The sequence below is a fragment of the Podarcis liolepis genome, assembly GCF_965112155.1.
Source record: "Podarcis liolepis genome assembly, chromosome: 5".
NCBI lineage: Eukaryota > Metazoa > Chordata > Lepidosauria > Squamata > Lacertidae > Podarcis > Podarcis liolepis.
The window spans coordinates 4,366,388-4,384,182 of record NC_139556.1 but is presented as its reverse complement, the minus strand read 5'-3'; the positions used below and the strand labels follow the sequence as shown (position 1 = coordinate 4,384,182).

Sequence of the window (17,795 nt, the reverse complement as noted above, 5' to 3'; positions counted from 1 at the left end):
TTGCAGATGTGTGAGCAGAGACGGTTTTTCAGGGCGTATCAAAACATTTCTCGAGGGAAAGGAAACTGTTTTGATGACTAACAGAGCTTCTTCCTGCTCTGCTATTTTAGATCCTGACTTTGCTGCTCAGCAGTCCCTCTTCCATTAAAGAGGAACTAAACGCTTGGTGCCTCACTCATCTTCACTTGACACAAGCCCTACACTTTCTACGGTGTGGGGGACTTGCAAAGAGAAGCAGCAGCTAGGCCCAGCCAGGGCTACTCTTCCACTGCTGTCAGTTACAGGAGCACCTTTGACTCTCTAAAGGCAGGGAAAGCTCGGTGCATTGTGTCTCATCTTTATCTATCTAGTCCAGTATCCTGTTCTCACAGATGCAAACCAGATATTTGTATTAGTCCAGTAATGATGCACAGTATGTGCATTCTTTAATTTTTAAAGAAATTGGAGTTCTTGTTGAAATTACACTGAAAAGGATATACCAAGAACTCTGGCCACAAGTTTCAATATAAGGAATAATTCCTACTCAAGAGTTGAAATGAAAAACGTGTATATTCTGCTAAGAATAACAGTTTGAAGCTAGTAGTAAATTTAAATACAACGTGTAAGTACGATAGTTTTAAGGTAATAGTAAATTTGGACACAACATTTGAGTACAGACATAATGTAGTTTCAAATATGCAGTGATATAGTACAAAGGTACATGAAATACCAGTGCACAACAATTGTTTTATACAAGTCTCAATGGCAGTCAAAAAGAGTCCATATTATATAAAATCAGGATAAAGAATAAAGGATCAAATAGGGCCAAAACGGAGTATCCGGAGTGTGAATCAGATGTACGACTCAGTAGTGGTGACCAGGACAGGGCCCTGTTTCGGAGTAAACGCCTTCTTCAGCTCGGTTTTTTGAGGACTATAAATCTGTTGGAAGTCTATATCATTTAATTCTTTTATGTTTCTTTTTCGACATGCGTCTTAGATAATTGAATCCAAGTTTTCTTGCGTTTCTCTGTGCGTTTGTATAATTCCAGTTAATTGTATAATTCCAGTTAATTTCAGTTTACTGTGACTTTTCTTCTATTCATCACCATCATTTATTTTCTGTTAAGATGATCCTGAGGCCTGGGCAGTGGTCCATTCAAACAGCTTAGAATGGCTAACACATGGTACTAGCAGTGATGGAGATGGGAGGTGATGGCAGTTGGGAAGGAGAATCTTCTAAAGCTTGACCAGGAAGGAAGCAGTGCAAGGAAGGCAATATGCAGGTTTCCTCTTTGCAAGGTGGCCACTGGTATTAGAGTCACAAGCAATATACCTGGCATTAGTAGGTGGAGAGAAATGCCTTGCTCACTACTGGTGATGTAACAGGTGCTGTCCAATAGGTGCCCATGGCACGCATGCAACTGTGTTCTGTACAACACTCTAAATCTCATTTCCCCTACCAGCTTGGGAATGAGCCTCATTTCCCCAGCAATAAGACTTTGGCGATATCCCAGTCACTTCCTCGTCATAAGAAATTTGGATAGCTTCATTTGTTGCATTCTAACGGATATTTTCCTTCCAGTAGCACCTTAAAGACCAACTAAGTTAGTTCTTGGTATGAGCTTTCGTGTGCATGCACACTTCTTCAGATACCTAAGGTTGATGGACTTCCATTTCATGCGGCTCAATGTGGTGCCTTCCATAGTTCCAGTTACAGGTATCTGAAGAAGTGTGCATGCAAACAAAAGCTCATACCAAGAACTAACTTAGTTGGTCTTTAAGGTACTACTGGAAGGAATTTTTTTATTTTGACTATGGTAGACCAACACTGCTACCTATCTGTAACTGGATATTTTCCTTGTTCTGTTCACATTATCTACAGCTTTGGCAAAGGCAAACGCTATGTTGATAAGCATGCAGCTTCATGATGATCCTAGGGTTGGTAGGAATCCCAAGGGTCATCTAGCCCAACCCCCTGCAATACAGAAACCACCACTAACCACCATGACTGATGGCCATCCAACCTCTGCTTAAAAACCTCCAAGGGATCACACACACATATAATGTGTGTCACTGCTACATATTGTGAAATGATATTTTGCATGGGTCATACCACTACCAAAAGGTGTGGGAAAAGGGTGATGGGAACACTTGTAGAGGCCTCACTAGGTGGTGTTCCCATACCCCCTCCCCCCATAAGTGACTAGATCAACCTTAGAAGACATCTGAAGGCAGTCCTGAATAGGGAAGTTTTTAAATGTTTTATTATGTTTCTATATTTGTTGGAAGCCGCCCAGAGTGCCTGGGGCATCCCAGTCCGATTGGGGTGTGTGTGTGACAACAACAACAGGATGTCCCTATCTTCATCGGCGAAATCCTGCTTAATAGTTTTGCCACTGCGGAAGAAGATAAACGTGCGCATTCCTTTTGTAGGGCTCAGTCTCTGAACTCGTCCCCTTCCCCCCTTCTCGCGGCAGAATGGCACTCGGCACATGCCCAGAAGCACCACCGCCCTGGGTTCAGTTTTCTTTTCCTTTTTAAAGAAAGCGATGAGCCAGGCACGTGCTCAGAGCCACTCCCCCCCCCCCCCGCCCGTTATTCTTTGTTACGGCGTTTGTTTCCCCTGGAAGGAAAGCCTTTGCTCCAGGCTGCGGAGCCGAAGGTGCCGGCTCGCCCTTCCTCCGGACCCGCCCCTCGGCCTCCCACGCCATCGGCGGGCGCTGCGCTCTCTGGGCAGACCCTCCGGCCCCGGCGGGGATGCGCCCTGGCGCGCGCGCGCCCCGCCTCCCGTCACGGTGCGCCCCGCGGCGGGCTGCGTGTCTCCCGGCTGCCGGCGCCGCTGCGGGCCTCTGGCCGCCCTCCCTCCGCGCCTCGCCCCCTCGCAGGGAAGCCTCGCCGTCCCGGGCGCGCCCATGTCCTCCACGCCGGTGCGCTCGCCCACCCTGCGGCCGCACAGGATGAAGAAGGACGAGTCCTTCCTGGGCAAGCTCGGCGGGACGCTGGCCAGGAAGAAGAAAGCCCGAGAGGGTGAGCGGGGCGCCGGGAGGGCGCGCGGCGGAGAGGGGGGCCCGTGTGGGGTGGGGGGACTCGCGCTGCCATAGAAGGAGGCTTAGGATCGCAGCTGCGCGCTGCCTCTCCGCTCGGAATGCGGAGCTCCCAGCCCAGCCCGCCGCCTTCTGATGATTTCCAGTTGTCTGGAAACTTTCCTGGCGGCGCTGCTGGGTTTCTCGTGGAGGTAGCCAGCCAGGGACAATGGAACGGGAAGGGGCAGTGGCGTAGCGTGGGTTGTCAGCACCCGGGGCAAGGCAAGTAATTTGCGCCCCCTAACCCGTGGATTTGCGCCCCCTAACCCGTGGATTTGCGCCCCCTAACCCTAACCCCCAGATGTTGCGCCCGGTGCGCCCGGCCCCCCCTGCACCCCCCACGCTACGCCACTGGGAAGGGGGCTGAGGAGAAGTTCCCCAGGAGTTCTCTTCTGTCTCCCGTAAGATGAGTGAGGCTTCCGCGGGGTCGAGTTGTGCCAAATGACGGTGCCAGCTGGCGCAACGGGCTCACCTTGGAAGAGCAGCTCAGATCTCACTTGCGCTGCAGACGGGTAGCTCTGTTTGTAAACCCCCGTATCTTCCTGCCTCTCTGCAATTTGGGAATACAGTGGTACCTCGGGCTACATACGCTTCAGGTTACAGACTCCGCTAACCCAGAAATAGTGCTTCAGGTTAAGAACTTTGCTTCAGAGTGAGAACAGAAATTGTGCTCCGGCGGCGCAGTGGCAGCAGGAGGCCCCATTAGCTAAAGTGGTGCTTCAGGTTAAGAACAGTTTCAGGTTAAGAATGGACTTCCGGAACAAATTAAGTACTTAACCCAAGGTACCACTGTAATGATGCCTTTCTACCACACATGGTTGTTGTAAAGGTGATCAAGAAATGATTTTATTGGTGATTTGCAGGGAGCGAAACAGGTCCCCACCCTTCTTTGGAGGGCTTCCATGGCTTTGATAGGTGCACTGCAGGCAGAAATGGCAGGGGAAGCTTTTCCTGCCATGGTATCATAGAGTTGGGAGGGACCCCAAGGGTCATCTAGTCCAACCCCCTGCAATGCCGGAATCTCAACACATGGTCACCCATCCAATGAAAAACTTATTTTTATTGTTGCTGCTAAAGGCACAGATGGGAGCACGTTTGGGGAAAGGAATGTGGCAACTTGGTGCTTCAAATATAGGTCATGATTAGTGTAGAGAGACAACTTATCAAAGTGTGCAAGAGGTTAGCAGACTCACACATATAGTGTGAGGGACTAGAATAAAAGGGTGGGGGAGGGTGGAGGGTTCCCACCCTCTCTTTAGAGAGAAGGGAAGCATTGAACAAGCCGTTCTTTGAAATCCTTACATAAGTAAATCAGAATCCTTTGACTAATTTCACATTGTAGCCGAGACGTATTTAAATGGATGTATTTCTTAACCACCCCAGAAATTGGAACAAGTGCTCAATAAACAGCAAATATGATTTAACCTCTGCACAGACTTTGTGCAAACAAAGGGGGATGGATGCTCAACAAATTGCTTGTCTGAAGGAGTCCTTGCTGGAGGAGGAGGCGGCATTTCACAACTACAGCTCTCCTCACCATTGGACATACCTGGGGGCCAGAGATTTCCTATCCCTGAGCTAAATCTCATTGCATCTTACTACCACCTGACAGGGGGGGGGGGGGTTTAAGCACGGGTGGAAAAATTGCTTGTCAAAAAGATACCCTTGAGCTAAACCCAACTCCACAAAAATTGCTCTACTGTCTTGAAATGTGGTTCCTTTGCACACCAGAAACTGGATGCTAATCCACCATTGTATAGGCTAGTGGTATTTTTTCTCCAGCTCCAGGTTATTTATATGCAACTTTTTTCACAAGTAAATCTGTTCTCAAAGCAGTTCACAGGGGGAAAAGCGGCTTACACCTCCCAGTCCTATTCATGTTTATTTGGAAGTTCAATGTGAAGAAACGGGGGCATTGGGTGTCTTTTAGGGCACATTCCCCATTCATACGGGGCAGTTGTGATGCCAACAGATGTGATAAGTGTCTTGCAGACAGAAGGTCGCAGGTTCAATCCTTGGTGTACTGGGATAGACTCCTGCCTGAAGCCCTGGAGGACTCCTGTTGGTCAGCGGGTAGAGTAGACCGTCCTGAGTTAGAAGGAGCAACTTACTTTGAGGGAAGCTGCCCAGAGTGGCTGAGGCAACCCATTCAGATGGGTTGTTGTTGTTTAGTCGTTTAGTCGTGTCCGACTCTTCGTGACCCCATGGACCAGAGCATGCCAGGCACTTCTGTCTTCCACTGCCTCCCACAGTTTAGTCAAATTCATGCTGGTAGCTTCGAGAACACTATCCAACCATCTTGTCCTCTGTTGTCCCCTTCTCCTTGTGCCCTCCATCTTTCCCAACATCAGGGTCTTTTCCAGGGAGTCTTCTCTTCTCATGAGGTAGCCAAAGTATTCGAGCCTCAGCTTCACGATCTGTCCTTCCAGTGAGCACTCAGGGCTGATTTCCTTCAGAATGGAGAGGTTTGATCTTCTTGCAGTCCATTGGACTCTCAAGAGTCTCCTCCAGCACCATAATTCAAAAGCATCCATTCTTCGGCGATCAGCCTTCTTTATGGTCCAGCTCTCACTTCCATACATCACTACTGGGAAAACCATAGCTTTTACTATACGGATCTTTGTTGGCAAGGTAATGTCTCTGTTTTTTAAGATGCTGTCTAGGTTTGTCATTGCTTTTCTCCCAAGAAGCAGGCGTCTTTTAATTTCGTGGCTGCTGTCACCAGCTGCAGTGATCATTCAGATGGGTAGGGAACAAATTATTAATAAATTTCCAAGTCATAAGTTGAGTTTGTTGTTGTGAAAGTTGCACAGGGTTTAGAAAAATGTTGCAATGAACACATGAGGACTAAGCTGCAGTCAACTGGCAGGAAATCCAGCAGTCACTTCCTTCAGTTGTGTCTGTTTTGATTTCTAAGCTGATCAAAAATGTTCTTGGCTTTGATGTAAAAGATTGGGGAAGTGTTACCAGCATTCTTTTGAATGGCTATTAAAACAACTCATTTTAAATGAACTTAACAGTGGAGCACGTAGGTCCTATTTAAATGTAATGCCTTGTAAGAAAACTCATCTGTTTCCTGGACTTCCTTGCCTACACTTAGTCTTGGCGTGCCAGGGAGCGTGTGCCAGGGGAGCATGGCACCAGCATGTGACCTTTGCAAGCAGAACAGTTGAACTTTAAGCATGGAACCAGTTTCATGGGATGCACCAAAGGCTGCCCAAGATGGCATCTGAATTAGGATATTTACTTGGAAAAATTCTGCAGAATTTCCAGGGACTTGTTTAGGATTGCACCCTGATGGAGCCTGACCTTAAACACGTTCCCTTGGAAATTAAGTCCCACTGGGTGGGTGCAGGAGAACTTACTCCATTGTAAGCATGCTGAGAACTGCAGTTTTCAAGAAGATAAACACAAGCGCATCGCTTCCCAATGTGGATCAAAGGAAGTTGCTTCCCTTCCCCCTCCCTTTCCTGCCGGACTTCCTAGCTTGCCACATTTCCTTTCATTATTAACATTTTAAAATGCAAAGGTTTGCAGCTGTTTTCTCTAGATCATCTGTTCCCAAGCTGTAAAATGATGTGCTTAGAGCTGGGGCTTAATTTGATCCAGTGCTTGCCAGCAGTGATGGAAAGACCCGCTCAAGGTTATTGGCCATTAATCTGTGGTTCAGTTTCCCATACAGACCAATGCTGGTGAGTCAGTTTGGCCTTTGTGCCCTTTCTGATGCCCTGGGCCAAGGGTCAGCAAACTTTTTCAGCAGGGTGCTGGTCCACTGTCTCTCAGACTTTGTGGGGGGCCGGACTATATTTTTTTTGGGGGGGGGGGAGAATGAATTCCTAACCCTAAGCCCCACAAATAACCCAGAGATGCATTCTAAATAAAAACACACATTCTACTCATGTGAAAACACGCTGGACTGTCCGCGAGCCGGATTGAGAAGGCGACTGGGCTGGCCCTGGCCCCTGGGCCTTAGTTTGCCTACCCATGCGCCTAGGCCATAGAAAGGTGTCAGCTGAGGGTAGGATGAGTGATTGTATGAACGCAATGGGCCTCATAGACAGTTGCAGAGGAATTATTGGTTCTCAGTGGGAAGGCAGCAAATTGACCAGAGCAGTCAACTGCGTGTGGATACACACAAGATTCTTTCATGTTTGTTTCTCATGACCCACTGACTTAAGCTTGCGGGATCTACTTTGTGTCTTATTTGAAAGAACCTTATGATCCAGCAATAAGAGCCAGGTGCGGAAGATAAACACTCCGAATTAAAGAGCTGGGTGTGTTTGAGCAGCTTTGAGTCCCAGGATGGACCTGGGTCCACAGTCCTTCTGCCCACAAATCAGTTCTTTGACTTTTCTTTGTTTCAGCTGATTAATTTCCATTTGGGATTCATTTTCTTGTTGCCATTGTCAAACAATTGGGAGCCAGAAATCTTGGCCTATTTACTGTACGTTAGCCAGAGATCTCTCAGGAGATCCTGATCTATGGCCTCCCGCTCTTGCACTAACTGTTCTCCCATGTATTACTGTGGTGTCCATGCACATGCATTTAAAATTACTGTGCCATGACCATCCCGGTATCTTTGGAACCCTTTGTCTTTAGAGAAGATCTTCCCTGATCTTTCCTTTCCAGAGAGTCCCAAGGCAGGCAATTCACACTTTAGTCGTCTACCTTAAATGTGACCTCTTGCTTGTAGAGTAAAGGTTTGTGTGAAACAGTCTAATTTGAAAGCTGGATGGAACAACAGGTGAATGTTGTGTTGTTTATGTGAAGGTCCTTCTTGGGTTGTAAAAGTTTGCCTTGTAACCGAGCACGCACAGTCCATAATGCTTCCTGTGAATTTATTGCTGCACTCAGCAACTGCCAAGTGCGCTGGGTTCTGCTGAGTTTGGCTCTTGTTTTGCCAGGTTTTGCCAGGTTGTGTTATGAGCGCAGCTTTCTGGCTAGAGGAATCTTCTCAGCTGAATTGATGCCGCTTCTTTAATTAGCTGGGAACAAAGTGGACTTCCTTAGTAAGCAGCATTGTGCTGTTTTCTTTTCTTTTGATAGGAGTAGCTTAACCAACGAGGCTGAATTTGGGTTTAGGCTGTTGAAGTGGTTAAGTGGGGAAACACAAGGGATGGCAAAAGCAGAGAGGGGGGTGGCAGTGGCAAAAGAGGAGTGTTTGCAAAGGGTGCATGTGAACAAAAGCAACTGCAGGCTTCGTTACGCTTGGATGCTGCTGCTGCGGCTACATTTCTATCGCACCTTTCTTCCAAGGAGCTCAAGGGGGACGCCCATAGCTTATGTTCTCTTCATTTTATCTTCGCAACAGCCTGTGAGATAGGATAGAGCGATGGAGACAATGTCTGGCCTGATGTCACCCAGTGGACTTCATGGCTGAGTGGAGAGTTGAGTCCTGGTCTCCAAGGTCCTGATCCAGCACTAACCACTATACCTGAGATTTAGAACTATGGGGTCAAATGAAAACCAATAACCTCCCCTCCCAGAAACACTTTTAAAAAGGCCATAAAAGGCCTGGTTAGAAAGAAACATTTTTGCCTGGTGCAGCAGAATCAAGGACCAGGGATGATGGACGTTGTAGCCCAACATCTTCTGGAGGGCCACAGCTTCCACATCCCTGATGCAAAGTAATGTTAAAGTAAAAAGTGCTTTGGAACATGCAGAGTCCCTGAGACCTGACACGGTCCAGCCTGATGTGGCACAGCAGAGGCCACGTTTTACCAGACCTGGTGAGAGATACCTGGCCATGAAGAGATGGCATGTAGAGAGTCTACAAAGGGGGTTGTTTTGATGAGTATTGATGAACCATGGGCAGTATTTAGTTTGAAATACAGCACTGAGGCATCTTCCATTTACAGACTTAGCAAATTGCTTGGGCTTCTCGGCATTGCAAGCTTTTGCGTCAGCATAGCAGATAGAATGCTGGACTTGGATCGGGAGACCTGGATTCAAATCCTTGATTAGCTATGAATTGTATATGGTGACCTTAGGCCAGTCTACAAATTTCTACCATATTTACCTCATTGGCTGTTGTGAGGATAAATTGGAATAACCTTACAAGGATATTACCCGGGATAATTCCCAACCATTAATGACAAAATTAGCATGGGTAGTAAAGATGTACTTTATTTTAAGTGTGAGTGTGTGTGTATGAGAAAGGAAGCATTTTGTCTCTGGTTTCACTGAGATAATTTTCTCCCTTCTTTATTTTTCTTTTGACCACATAGTGGAAAATTCCGCAGAAGTTCCTTGGCTATAAAACACCCACACCCACACCCACCCGTATGTTAAACTTCCACTATACTAAAGTGTGTACGTATGTTGTGGGGGAAGGCTAATATAGTAGTTCAAAGGCATTTTGAAATTTCATTGTCCTCTATCTTAATGCAACATTGGGATTGGGATTAGAAAGGTGTGGTTCAAATGTGGACACGCAGTTCGGAGATCTTTGGGTAAACACCTGCCTTTTACAATTTGAAGAGTTAAACTACGAAACTCAAAGCACAGAAAGAGACTTTCAGAAGCTTAGAGAGAAACTTTCAAAAGCTGGCTTGGGCAGAGTCTTTCTGTGGCTTCCCCTGGTTATAGTAGAATAGTGGAGAATTAGTAAATATGCTGCAGAGACTGAACCTGGGAGCTATTCTATGTCACATCACTAAAAACCCAATTCAGTAGAAATGGAGGAAGCCATTAAGTAATGCATGTTTACTCATCATTCAGTCTCATTGTGTTCGGTGGGGCTTCTTCCCAGGAATTGTGTTTAGGACTGCACCCATCAAATGATGGTTTGCTTCACATCAGGACAGGGAGCTTTTAATCCCCCTCAAGCATCTTTATCAACGACTTGGATGATGGACTCAAGGGCATCCTGATCAAATTTGCAGATGACACCAAACTGGGAGGGGTGGCTAACACCCCAGAGGACAGGATCACACTTCAAAACGACCTTGACAGATTAGAGAACTGGGCAAAAACAAACAAGATGAATTTTAACAGGGAGAAATGTAAAGTATTGCACTTGGGCAAAAAAAATGAGAGGCACAAATACAAGATGGGTGACGCCTGGCTTGAGAGCAGTACATGTGAAAAGGATCTAGGAGTCTTGGTTGACCACAAACTTGACATGAGCCAACAGTGTGACGCGGCAGCTAAAAAAGCCAATGCAATTCTGGGCTGCATCAATAGGAGTATAGCATCTAGATCAAGGGAAGTAATAGTGCCACTGTATTCTGCTCTGGTCAGACCTCACCTGGAGTACTGTGTCCAGTTCTGGGCACCACAATTCAAGAAGGACACTGACAAACTGGAATGTGTCCAGAGGAGGGCAACCAAAATGGTCAAAGGCCTGGAAACGATGCCTTATGAGGAACGGCTAAGGGAGCTGGGCATGTTTAGCCTGGAGAAGAGGAGGTTAAGGGGTGATATGATAGCCATGTTCAAATATATAAAAGGATGTCACATAGAGGAGGGAGAAAGGTTGTTTTCTGCTGCTCCAGAGAAGCGGACACGGAGCAATGGATGCAAACTACAAGAAAGAAGATTCCACCTAAACATTAGGAAGAACTTCCTGACAGTAAGAGCTGTTCGACAGTGGAATTTGCTGCCAAGGAGTGTGGTGGAGTCTCCTTCTTTGGAGGTCTTTAAGCAGAGGCTTGACAACCATATGTCAGGAGTGCTCTGATGGTGTTTCCTGCTTGGCAGGGGGTTGGACTCGATGGCCCTTGTGGTCTCTTCCAACTCTATGATTCTATGATTCTAAGCGTAGGGAAAAGGGAATTGGGATGCTGTGAGCTGAAGGCTTGCTTCTGCTCACTTGTTTCTGAATAGACTGGTTGTGTGTATTTCTTCCTGGCTCTTCTGTTGGGATACAACTTTCACCCTTTTGCTAAACCCTCAACTTCATCATATGTTCACTTTGCCTGGAAATAATGTCTAAGCTTCACTGGGAAGACAGTTGCTGTTATGCCTGAAATAATTTTCAAACTGCTCTGCTGCATTTGGAGAATGTACTGCAGTGATAATTTGCTCGAATACTCTCCTGCCAAGAAAGGAACTTGGAAAGTGTAAGAAAGTAATGGGCGGTGGGCGGTGTGTGTCTCCAGAACCGTGAAAGAAAATTGTACAGCTCTCTTATTTTATCCCAGGCTCAGTGAGACTTATTTTCTACATAGGTCCATTAAATTCCTACTAATGCCATTCAGACATTTGGGGATCTTGAGGAATGAGTGCCAAAATTAAATAACCCCGTTTACTAACTAGGGGAGCCCTTGTTTTACTGCTCTTTTCTTGGTTTTAGCATCTAGTCCGCTAGATGACATCGCAAGGGATTGTTGCCTTAGGAGAGTGAGAACAATTCTCAGGGATGACTCACACCCCAGCCATCACTTCTTTAATCTTCTACCGTCGAGCAGGAGATATAGAAGTATAATCAGCCGTACCAACAGGCTAAAAAATAGCTTCTATCCGTGGGCTGTTAGGCTGTTGAATGAAAAATAACATAGTGAAATTGACTTGCGAGGTGGTGTGCTGTTTGATAAGAGATTGAGTGTTGGGGGACGATGACAGCGGAGGCTTGTTTAATTTCATTGTACACAGGTTGAACAATGACAATAAAGGTGCCTTCCCAGGTAATTAGCATAGCATAGCAAAACTCATGGCGCAATGCCATTGCTTTCTTTTCCAGCTGCTGTATCCTGGTGAACATCTCTGGTGGCCTAACCATGGTTCAGGAAGGCTGTTGGATTTGGACATAACGTCAAGGCAATGTTAGAAAACAAGCCATGGCTCATAAGCCAACAGCAACCATGGCTTAACATTGTGCTGTGCTGCCAGAAAGCAAGCCATGGTTAGCCTCTTGGATGGGTTCAGACATTCAGACAAATTACACTTTGGCTAAATCAGCTGTGGCTTATCGTATGTGCAAGCCAGGCCATTATTCCCAAACTTGCCAGGCCTAGCTGGTTGCAGCTTGCTGGGGGGAAATGCACATAAACAGGAGAAGGGTGGAGCATGTTTTATCATCTTCTGCCTAGCCTTCCTGCACAGTCACTTGTGTTCCCCAAACTGTGCCTATCCTTCAGATTCTTAACAATTACCCAAGATGTTGCAAGTAATGCATTGCAGTTGGACTTCTGCAAACTGAAGCAGAGGTGGAATGAACCTTTGTCCCTGACCTCGGATTGACCATCCTTTTTAGCAGTGAGTTCTGTGGTCTTGTAATGATGTATTTCTCCTCCTTCCTTTCGCTTTTAAGCCGTTGCAGTGTAGATATGTGTTCCTTTGCATCACATCTAGACAAAGATGTTCTGTTGGAAACATGGGGCTTTTCCAGGTTGAATGGGTCGGCTGCTGTTGCTGAACTGGTGAACTTGATCAAAAGAGCTTATTTATAAGAGCCACCAGCTATAATCCTTGGGGAGGACTAATCCTAACGTATGCCCAGATTGTTGGGAATATAAAAGAATAGGGAGCTGAGGTTACTTACTGCATTCCAGATACAGAGTTAATTTGATAAAACCGGGCCGAATGTGCTTTGGGTTGTTGGCTGGTGTCATGGAGGCGCCGTTTGCTCATCATTGGCTCTTAAACAGCCCCCCCCCCACTTGTGTTTTGGAGGTTAAGAGGGGGAAATGAAAATGGGCAAAGTGATATGATCACTTTGTGGCGTTTTGATCTGTGGTAGTTTGTTCACAAATGGAATTCAACTCTTCATACTTCAGTCATGAGCCAATGGATTTAGAAGTCTGAACGATGATGACTGTTACCACCAACGTCCTTGGCAGTTTACACAGTTACACCGCCAAATGAAAGGGCTCTGCCCTGAGGAGCTTACAGACTAGAAGATTTTGCCTGAGGGTTAGGCAAAGGGGGAAAGAAAGCAGCACAGGTAATAAGGATGGATATGAGAAAGTGCCGTTGTATCAATCTAAGCCTTATTGCAGGTGGCGGATAGGGATTGAGATGGCCATGCCAACAGCCTCATGGGAAAAGAGGGGTTTGAAGAAGGGGGGGACATGCTATTGCCAGAATGGTGCCTCCAGCTGCTGTTGGACTCCAGCTCTCAGCCGCTGCAGGCAGCATGGCCAGCAATGTTAGGATAATTGTCAACATTTGTAGGGCACCAGGCTGACCACCTTGATGTAGCTGTTCCTCCCTCCCCCCACAGATATTTATTAAAGTTTTCACAATCCAATAAAAATAGTTTCTAGAACACATAGAATCAAAAAGACAAGAAAGAAAGGAGGAGAAGAAAGGAACAGAGAAATAAGAAACATAAAATTAACACCAGTAATAATCATAATAAAACACAAAATTATATGTGTATAGCCCTCTGTCATAATTATGCCTTGATGGTCAATCCACATACAAAGAAGTGAGTCTTCCCGTGGATGTAGCTCTTCCTGGATGTCAAAGTGCTTTGGAAGCAATGGCCAGCCAGTTCGGAGACAGACAGAAAGGTACAAAGAAGCACAGAAACTGCGCTGGGTGTTGCTCATGTACCCAAATTGCAATTTCAAGTCTCTCCAGGATGGATGTGGTACCTGTTTCCATTCTACAAATGGAGAAAAATGAGGCAAAGGTTGTCAGTTGATGGGATTTACTGTTTGTAAAAATCTCAATTCTTCTGTTTACCTGCAAGGAGTAAAAATCTCCAGGTGATCAGACTGGGAAGCTTTTGAACATGGGAGATGAGCTGGTCCTTGCTTTCTCTCATGTCTCCTGTCTGCCAGAAATGACTGACACATGCCAGCAGGTGGGCTGGAAGAGAACCCCTCAGAGGGCTGGTTACTTTGAGGGACCTCTTTGCAAGACTCTCTTTGACACGGCCAGGAAGTTCGCTACTGCAGCTCTCCAAGAGGTCCGCAACTATCCTTTATGCTCTCCTAAAAGCCGGGCAGAGCACCATTGTGGCTTCACTTAGGCGGAAGATACTGTGTCCTCTGTCCCATAATTAGCCGCTCTATTCAACATCATCATGACAGCTGCTGTTTTCCAATACTGCGAGGTTCAGACCTTGGATCAGAAATAACTGCAGCTAAAATTAAATAGCAGTTATCATCCGGCTTCCTTTTCCAAGCAGCCAGACTGCTGATGGCCATTGAGAAGAAACTCGATTGTTAGGATTTAGAAAGCGGCTGCAGCGAACTTCAAGGTGCTGCTGGCTTTGAACTTCGGGGTTTTTCGCCTGCTGTAGACAGGGAAATTGCAGCTTGTTTGTCTAAGAGTGTTTTGTAAGGTGTGATTAAAAGGGGCGAAGGGGTTAAAAGCAATTTTTAAACATAGAATGGTAGAGTTGGAAGGACCCTGGAGATCAACTAGTCCAATCGCCTGCAATGCAGGAATATGCAGCCATCCCGTACGGGGATTGAACCTGCAACCTTGGGGTTGTCAGCAGCACACTGTAGCCAACTTCTCATATTAACGGTATCTGAGGGCCAATTCCCTGTGGATTCTTACTGTGCTGTTATGTTAACATAGAGAGGAAGGAACCATGACAGTTGCCCCATGACTGCCATTCCTTTATCCATCTGTTATTATCTGATGAGGTGGTGACGGCAAATAATTTTATTATATATTCATTTTTAAAATAAAAAAATATTGCCCTTCAATGTAAATATTTCCAGGGCAGCGCACAATGTTAAAACTATTTAAAACTGATCTCCAAGAGACAATTGCTGGTGTCATCAACATCTCAACCTCCAGTCCCATCGCTTCAGACCGTGGACCAGGCTGGCTGGGGCAGAGGGAAGGAGCCGGCTCAGTTCCTAAGGGCTCCAACAAAATTCTGTGCGACATAATAAGTAGGCTGTAACTTGAACTTCGTCCAGATGGTGATGAACCTCCTCCTTCCACTGGGGGGCACCTGGGGCAGAGAGTAGGTTGGTGCCCTTGAGTGGTGTAATAGTTAGAGGGTTGGTCTTGAACCCGTGGCAGACACGGGTTCAAATCCCCACATGGCCCAAAACCCTGAAATGTACCGTATTTTTCGTCCCATAGGACGCACCTAGTTTTTTGGGGGGGAAATAAAGGAAAAAAAAATCCCTTTATTTTCCCCCCAAAAGCAGGTCGGGGAAACAGAACCAGGTCGAGGAACAGCGGGATGGCGGCGCTGCACCTCCCTGCTGTCCCCCGAGCTTGTGGGGCTGGCCGATGTCTTCCCCGCGCGAGGGGCGCTCTGCTTCAGGGCGCCCTGCTCGCTGGGCGGCAGGCTGCTATCCGCAGCGTGGGGAGCCTTGCGGGGAACTCTTGCAAGGCTCCCCACGCTGCGGTTGTCTGCCTGGTGCGGGGGGCGCTCTGCTTCAGGGCACCCCTTGCGCTGGGCGGCAGGCTGCTATCCGCAGCCTAGACATCCCTGCGGGACCTCCCGCAAGGCTGCCTAGGCTGCGGATGACTTCCTGAAGCCTGGAGGGCGAGAGGGGTCGGTGCGCACCGACCCCTCTCGCTCTCCAAGCTTCAGCAAAAGCCTGCATTCGCCCCATAGGACCCACCCAGATTTCCCCTTCATTTTTGGAGGGGGAAAAGTGCGTCCTATAGGGCGAAAAATACGGTATTTTATATAATCGACTTCTTATTTTTATTTCTTTTCTTTGTATGTCGTATTGTTGTTTTATTGCTATGGCCAATGGCTGACGCAAATAAAGATTCACTCCTTCATTCCCCACATGGCCCCTGGGTGACCTTGGGGGCCGCGGTCTCTCAGCCTAACGTACCTCACAGGGTTGTTGCCGGGATTGAAGGAGAAGGGGTGGACATTGTACAGCACCTTGAGCTCCTTGGAGAAAAAAGAGAGAGATAAACGCAGTGAATGAATGAAGGAATAAAAAGTAGGTTTCTCCTACAGCAAATGGTTGATCTCTTGGTGGGTGGGGGAATAAAGGGGTTGTTATGGCTGGGGAGCGGGGGGACTCTTGTAGTAAAGGCACAGCGTCCTCTCAGTTTTTTGCGCCCTGGGCAGCCTCCACACCCGGAAATCCCACGGAGGTGAAAGTGTGATGTGGGGCAGTTGCAGAGGCGCTCTTGCACCCCAGAGGTCTTTGCAATGCTGAGAGCCAGGCTCTCCACACGGCATAATGACAGACTTACCTCACAAACCGGCAGCGAGAGGAGAAGGGCTTTCTCCCTCCGTTCAGGCTTGGAGAAAGTGGTGGAGGATTTGGCTGTGGTGCGGGCAGCCCGTTCTTCGTGAGTTTCGCCCTGCCCTGCCATGTGCTTCTCTTCCACCCTCTGCTTCCCACCCCTCGCAACGGCTGCTGCCCGGCCGTCTCCTCCCATGTCACTGCGACCAAATTAACCCAGGCTTGCAGGTCAGTCCCTGTCCATCTGCCTCCTTCCTTTTTAGACATTTGGGACTGTCCAAGGCTGGTCTGCAGCAATACGTAGCCTTACATTCCAAGGGGCCGGAATGGCAGGCCTGCTTTGTAAAAAGCGCAAGAAAACGGGAGGTAGGAAAACGTGTGACTCTCCACTAACACCCCCCCCCCAACTTTTAGAACTACCTGCATGGAAGAGGAATATTTCCTGGCGGTGAGCTTAAGTTTTCCGTCCCAGAGCAAGTGGTAATGTGATGAGGTTTGGGAGTTTTCTTCATTGGGACATTTGATGCTCTCCTTGCCAGCTTAGTGCTTAGTTCAGAAATAGAGCACAGCTCAGCAGTCTTGGCAAGGGGGATTTAAAAATAAAAAAATAAAATTAAGGACAGAGCATATTCTCTCTCTTTCTCTCTCCCCCCCCCCCCACCTGCCTGCTCTTTGTTGAATTGCAGAATGGGGAGGATCATTGGGCATGATTTATTTTTAGTTCCACATTTTAGTTCCTCTGCCAGCTTCCGAGTCCAAGGGGGTGTTTGGGAAATGCAGGACATGATCTGTTCCAGAGATTGCAAATAGTTGAAGGTGAGGTGGGAGGGGAAGAGAAGCCAAGACCATTGATTTCAACAATAGAAAACAAGCTTGCTGATAACGGCTGTATCAAAATGCGCTGTAATATGAGCCTGAGAGCATGCTTTGCGGTGGCGCAGTGATGCTAGATTGGCTCCGTCCGCACTCTTTGTTCACTGGCACAACAGCAACACTTCAGGTTAACTAGAGCTGTGTGTGCGAGTCTGTCCAAGTGCAGAGATATCTGGGTGTTGGGCCCAGAACTAAGGTTATTTAAATACAAAACACGCATCGTCGTGATGTGATGATCACATTTGCAGCAGCTGTTGATATCATATGCATAGGATTGCCACCTGAGCAGAAAGATCTGTTCCCAGGGCTCTGGACCTGAAAAATTCAGCATTCTGGCCTTCTGATGTTGGCAGAATGAGGCATAGGAGCAGGAGTTGGTTAAAGAGTTGGCAAACACCACCTTGAAATCCTTCATTGGTCTTAGTTTATTTATAGCCGTAACATTTTCCATGTATTTCTCTCCTCAAGCAGTTTTTGGGCTTGAAGCAATTACTCTAAGGAAAACACTTTTGAGGGAGCTAAAGTTAGACTTGCTAAGAAAACAGCATTGAAATCGGCAGAGGGGGGATCGATAAGAAATGGATATTTGGTGGGCCATTTTTGAAGTTTACAAACATTTCGAACCCATTGCTGGTTACATGCCAGGATGCAGTTTTACTGACCAGTGCCATAAAACAATAGTTGGCAATTTTGCTTCTGTTTCTTTAGCAAAAATAGGCTGTAGAAACAAGGAGCTTCCTTTTATTCAGAACCCCCAATTGCAAACTTCATCTGGCAAGCCG

The 17,795-nt window shown here is 47.0% G+C and overlaps 1 protein-coding gene across 4 annotated transcripts in view; it reads left to right on the top strand.

Moving 5' to 3' along the window:
- The window catches only part of PARVB (parvin beta), a 172,967-nt gene that overhangs the window by 131,473 nt on the left and 23,699 nt on the right, over positions 1 to 17,795 (top strand). The window contains exon 2 of one of the 4 annotated variants that reach the window (XM_083503440.1): positions 2,878 to 3,008. In XM_083503440.1, the coding sequence (XP_083359566.1) occupies positions 2,894 to 3,008 (115 nt within the window). In that variant the 5' untranslated portion in view covers positions 2,878 to 2,893. Of the gene's footprint in view, positions 1 to 2,507; positions 3,009 to 12,129; positions 12,263 to 16,390; positions 16,507 to 17,795 lie in introns of those variants that run through there. The other 3 variants (XM_083503439.1, XM_083503442.1, XM_083503441.1) reach the window with 3 other exon arrangements.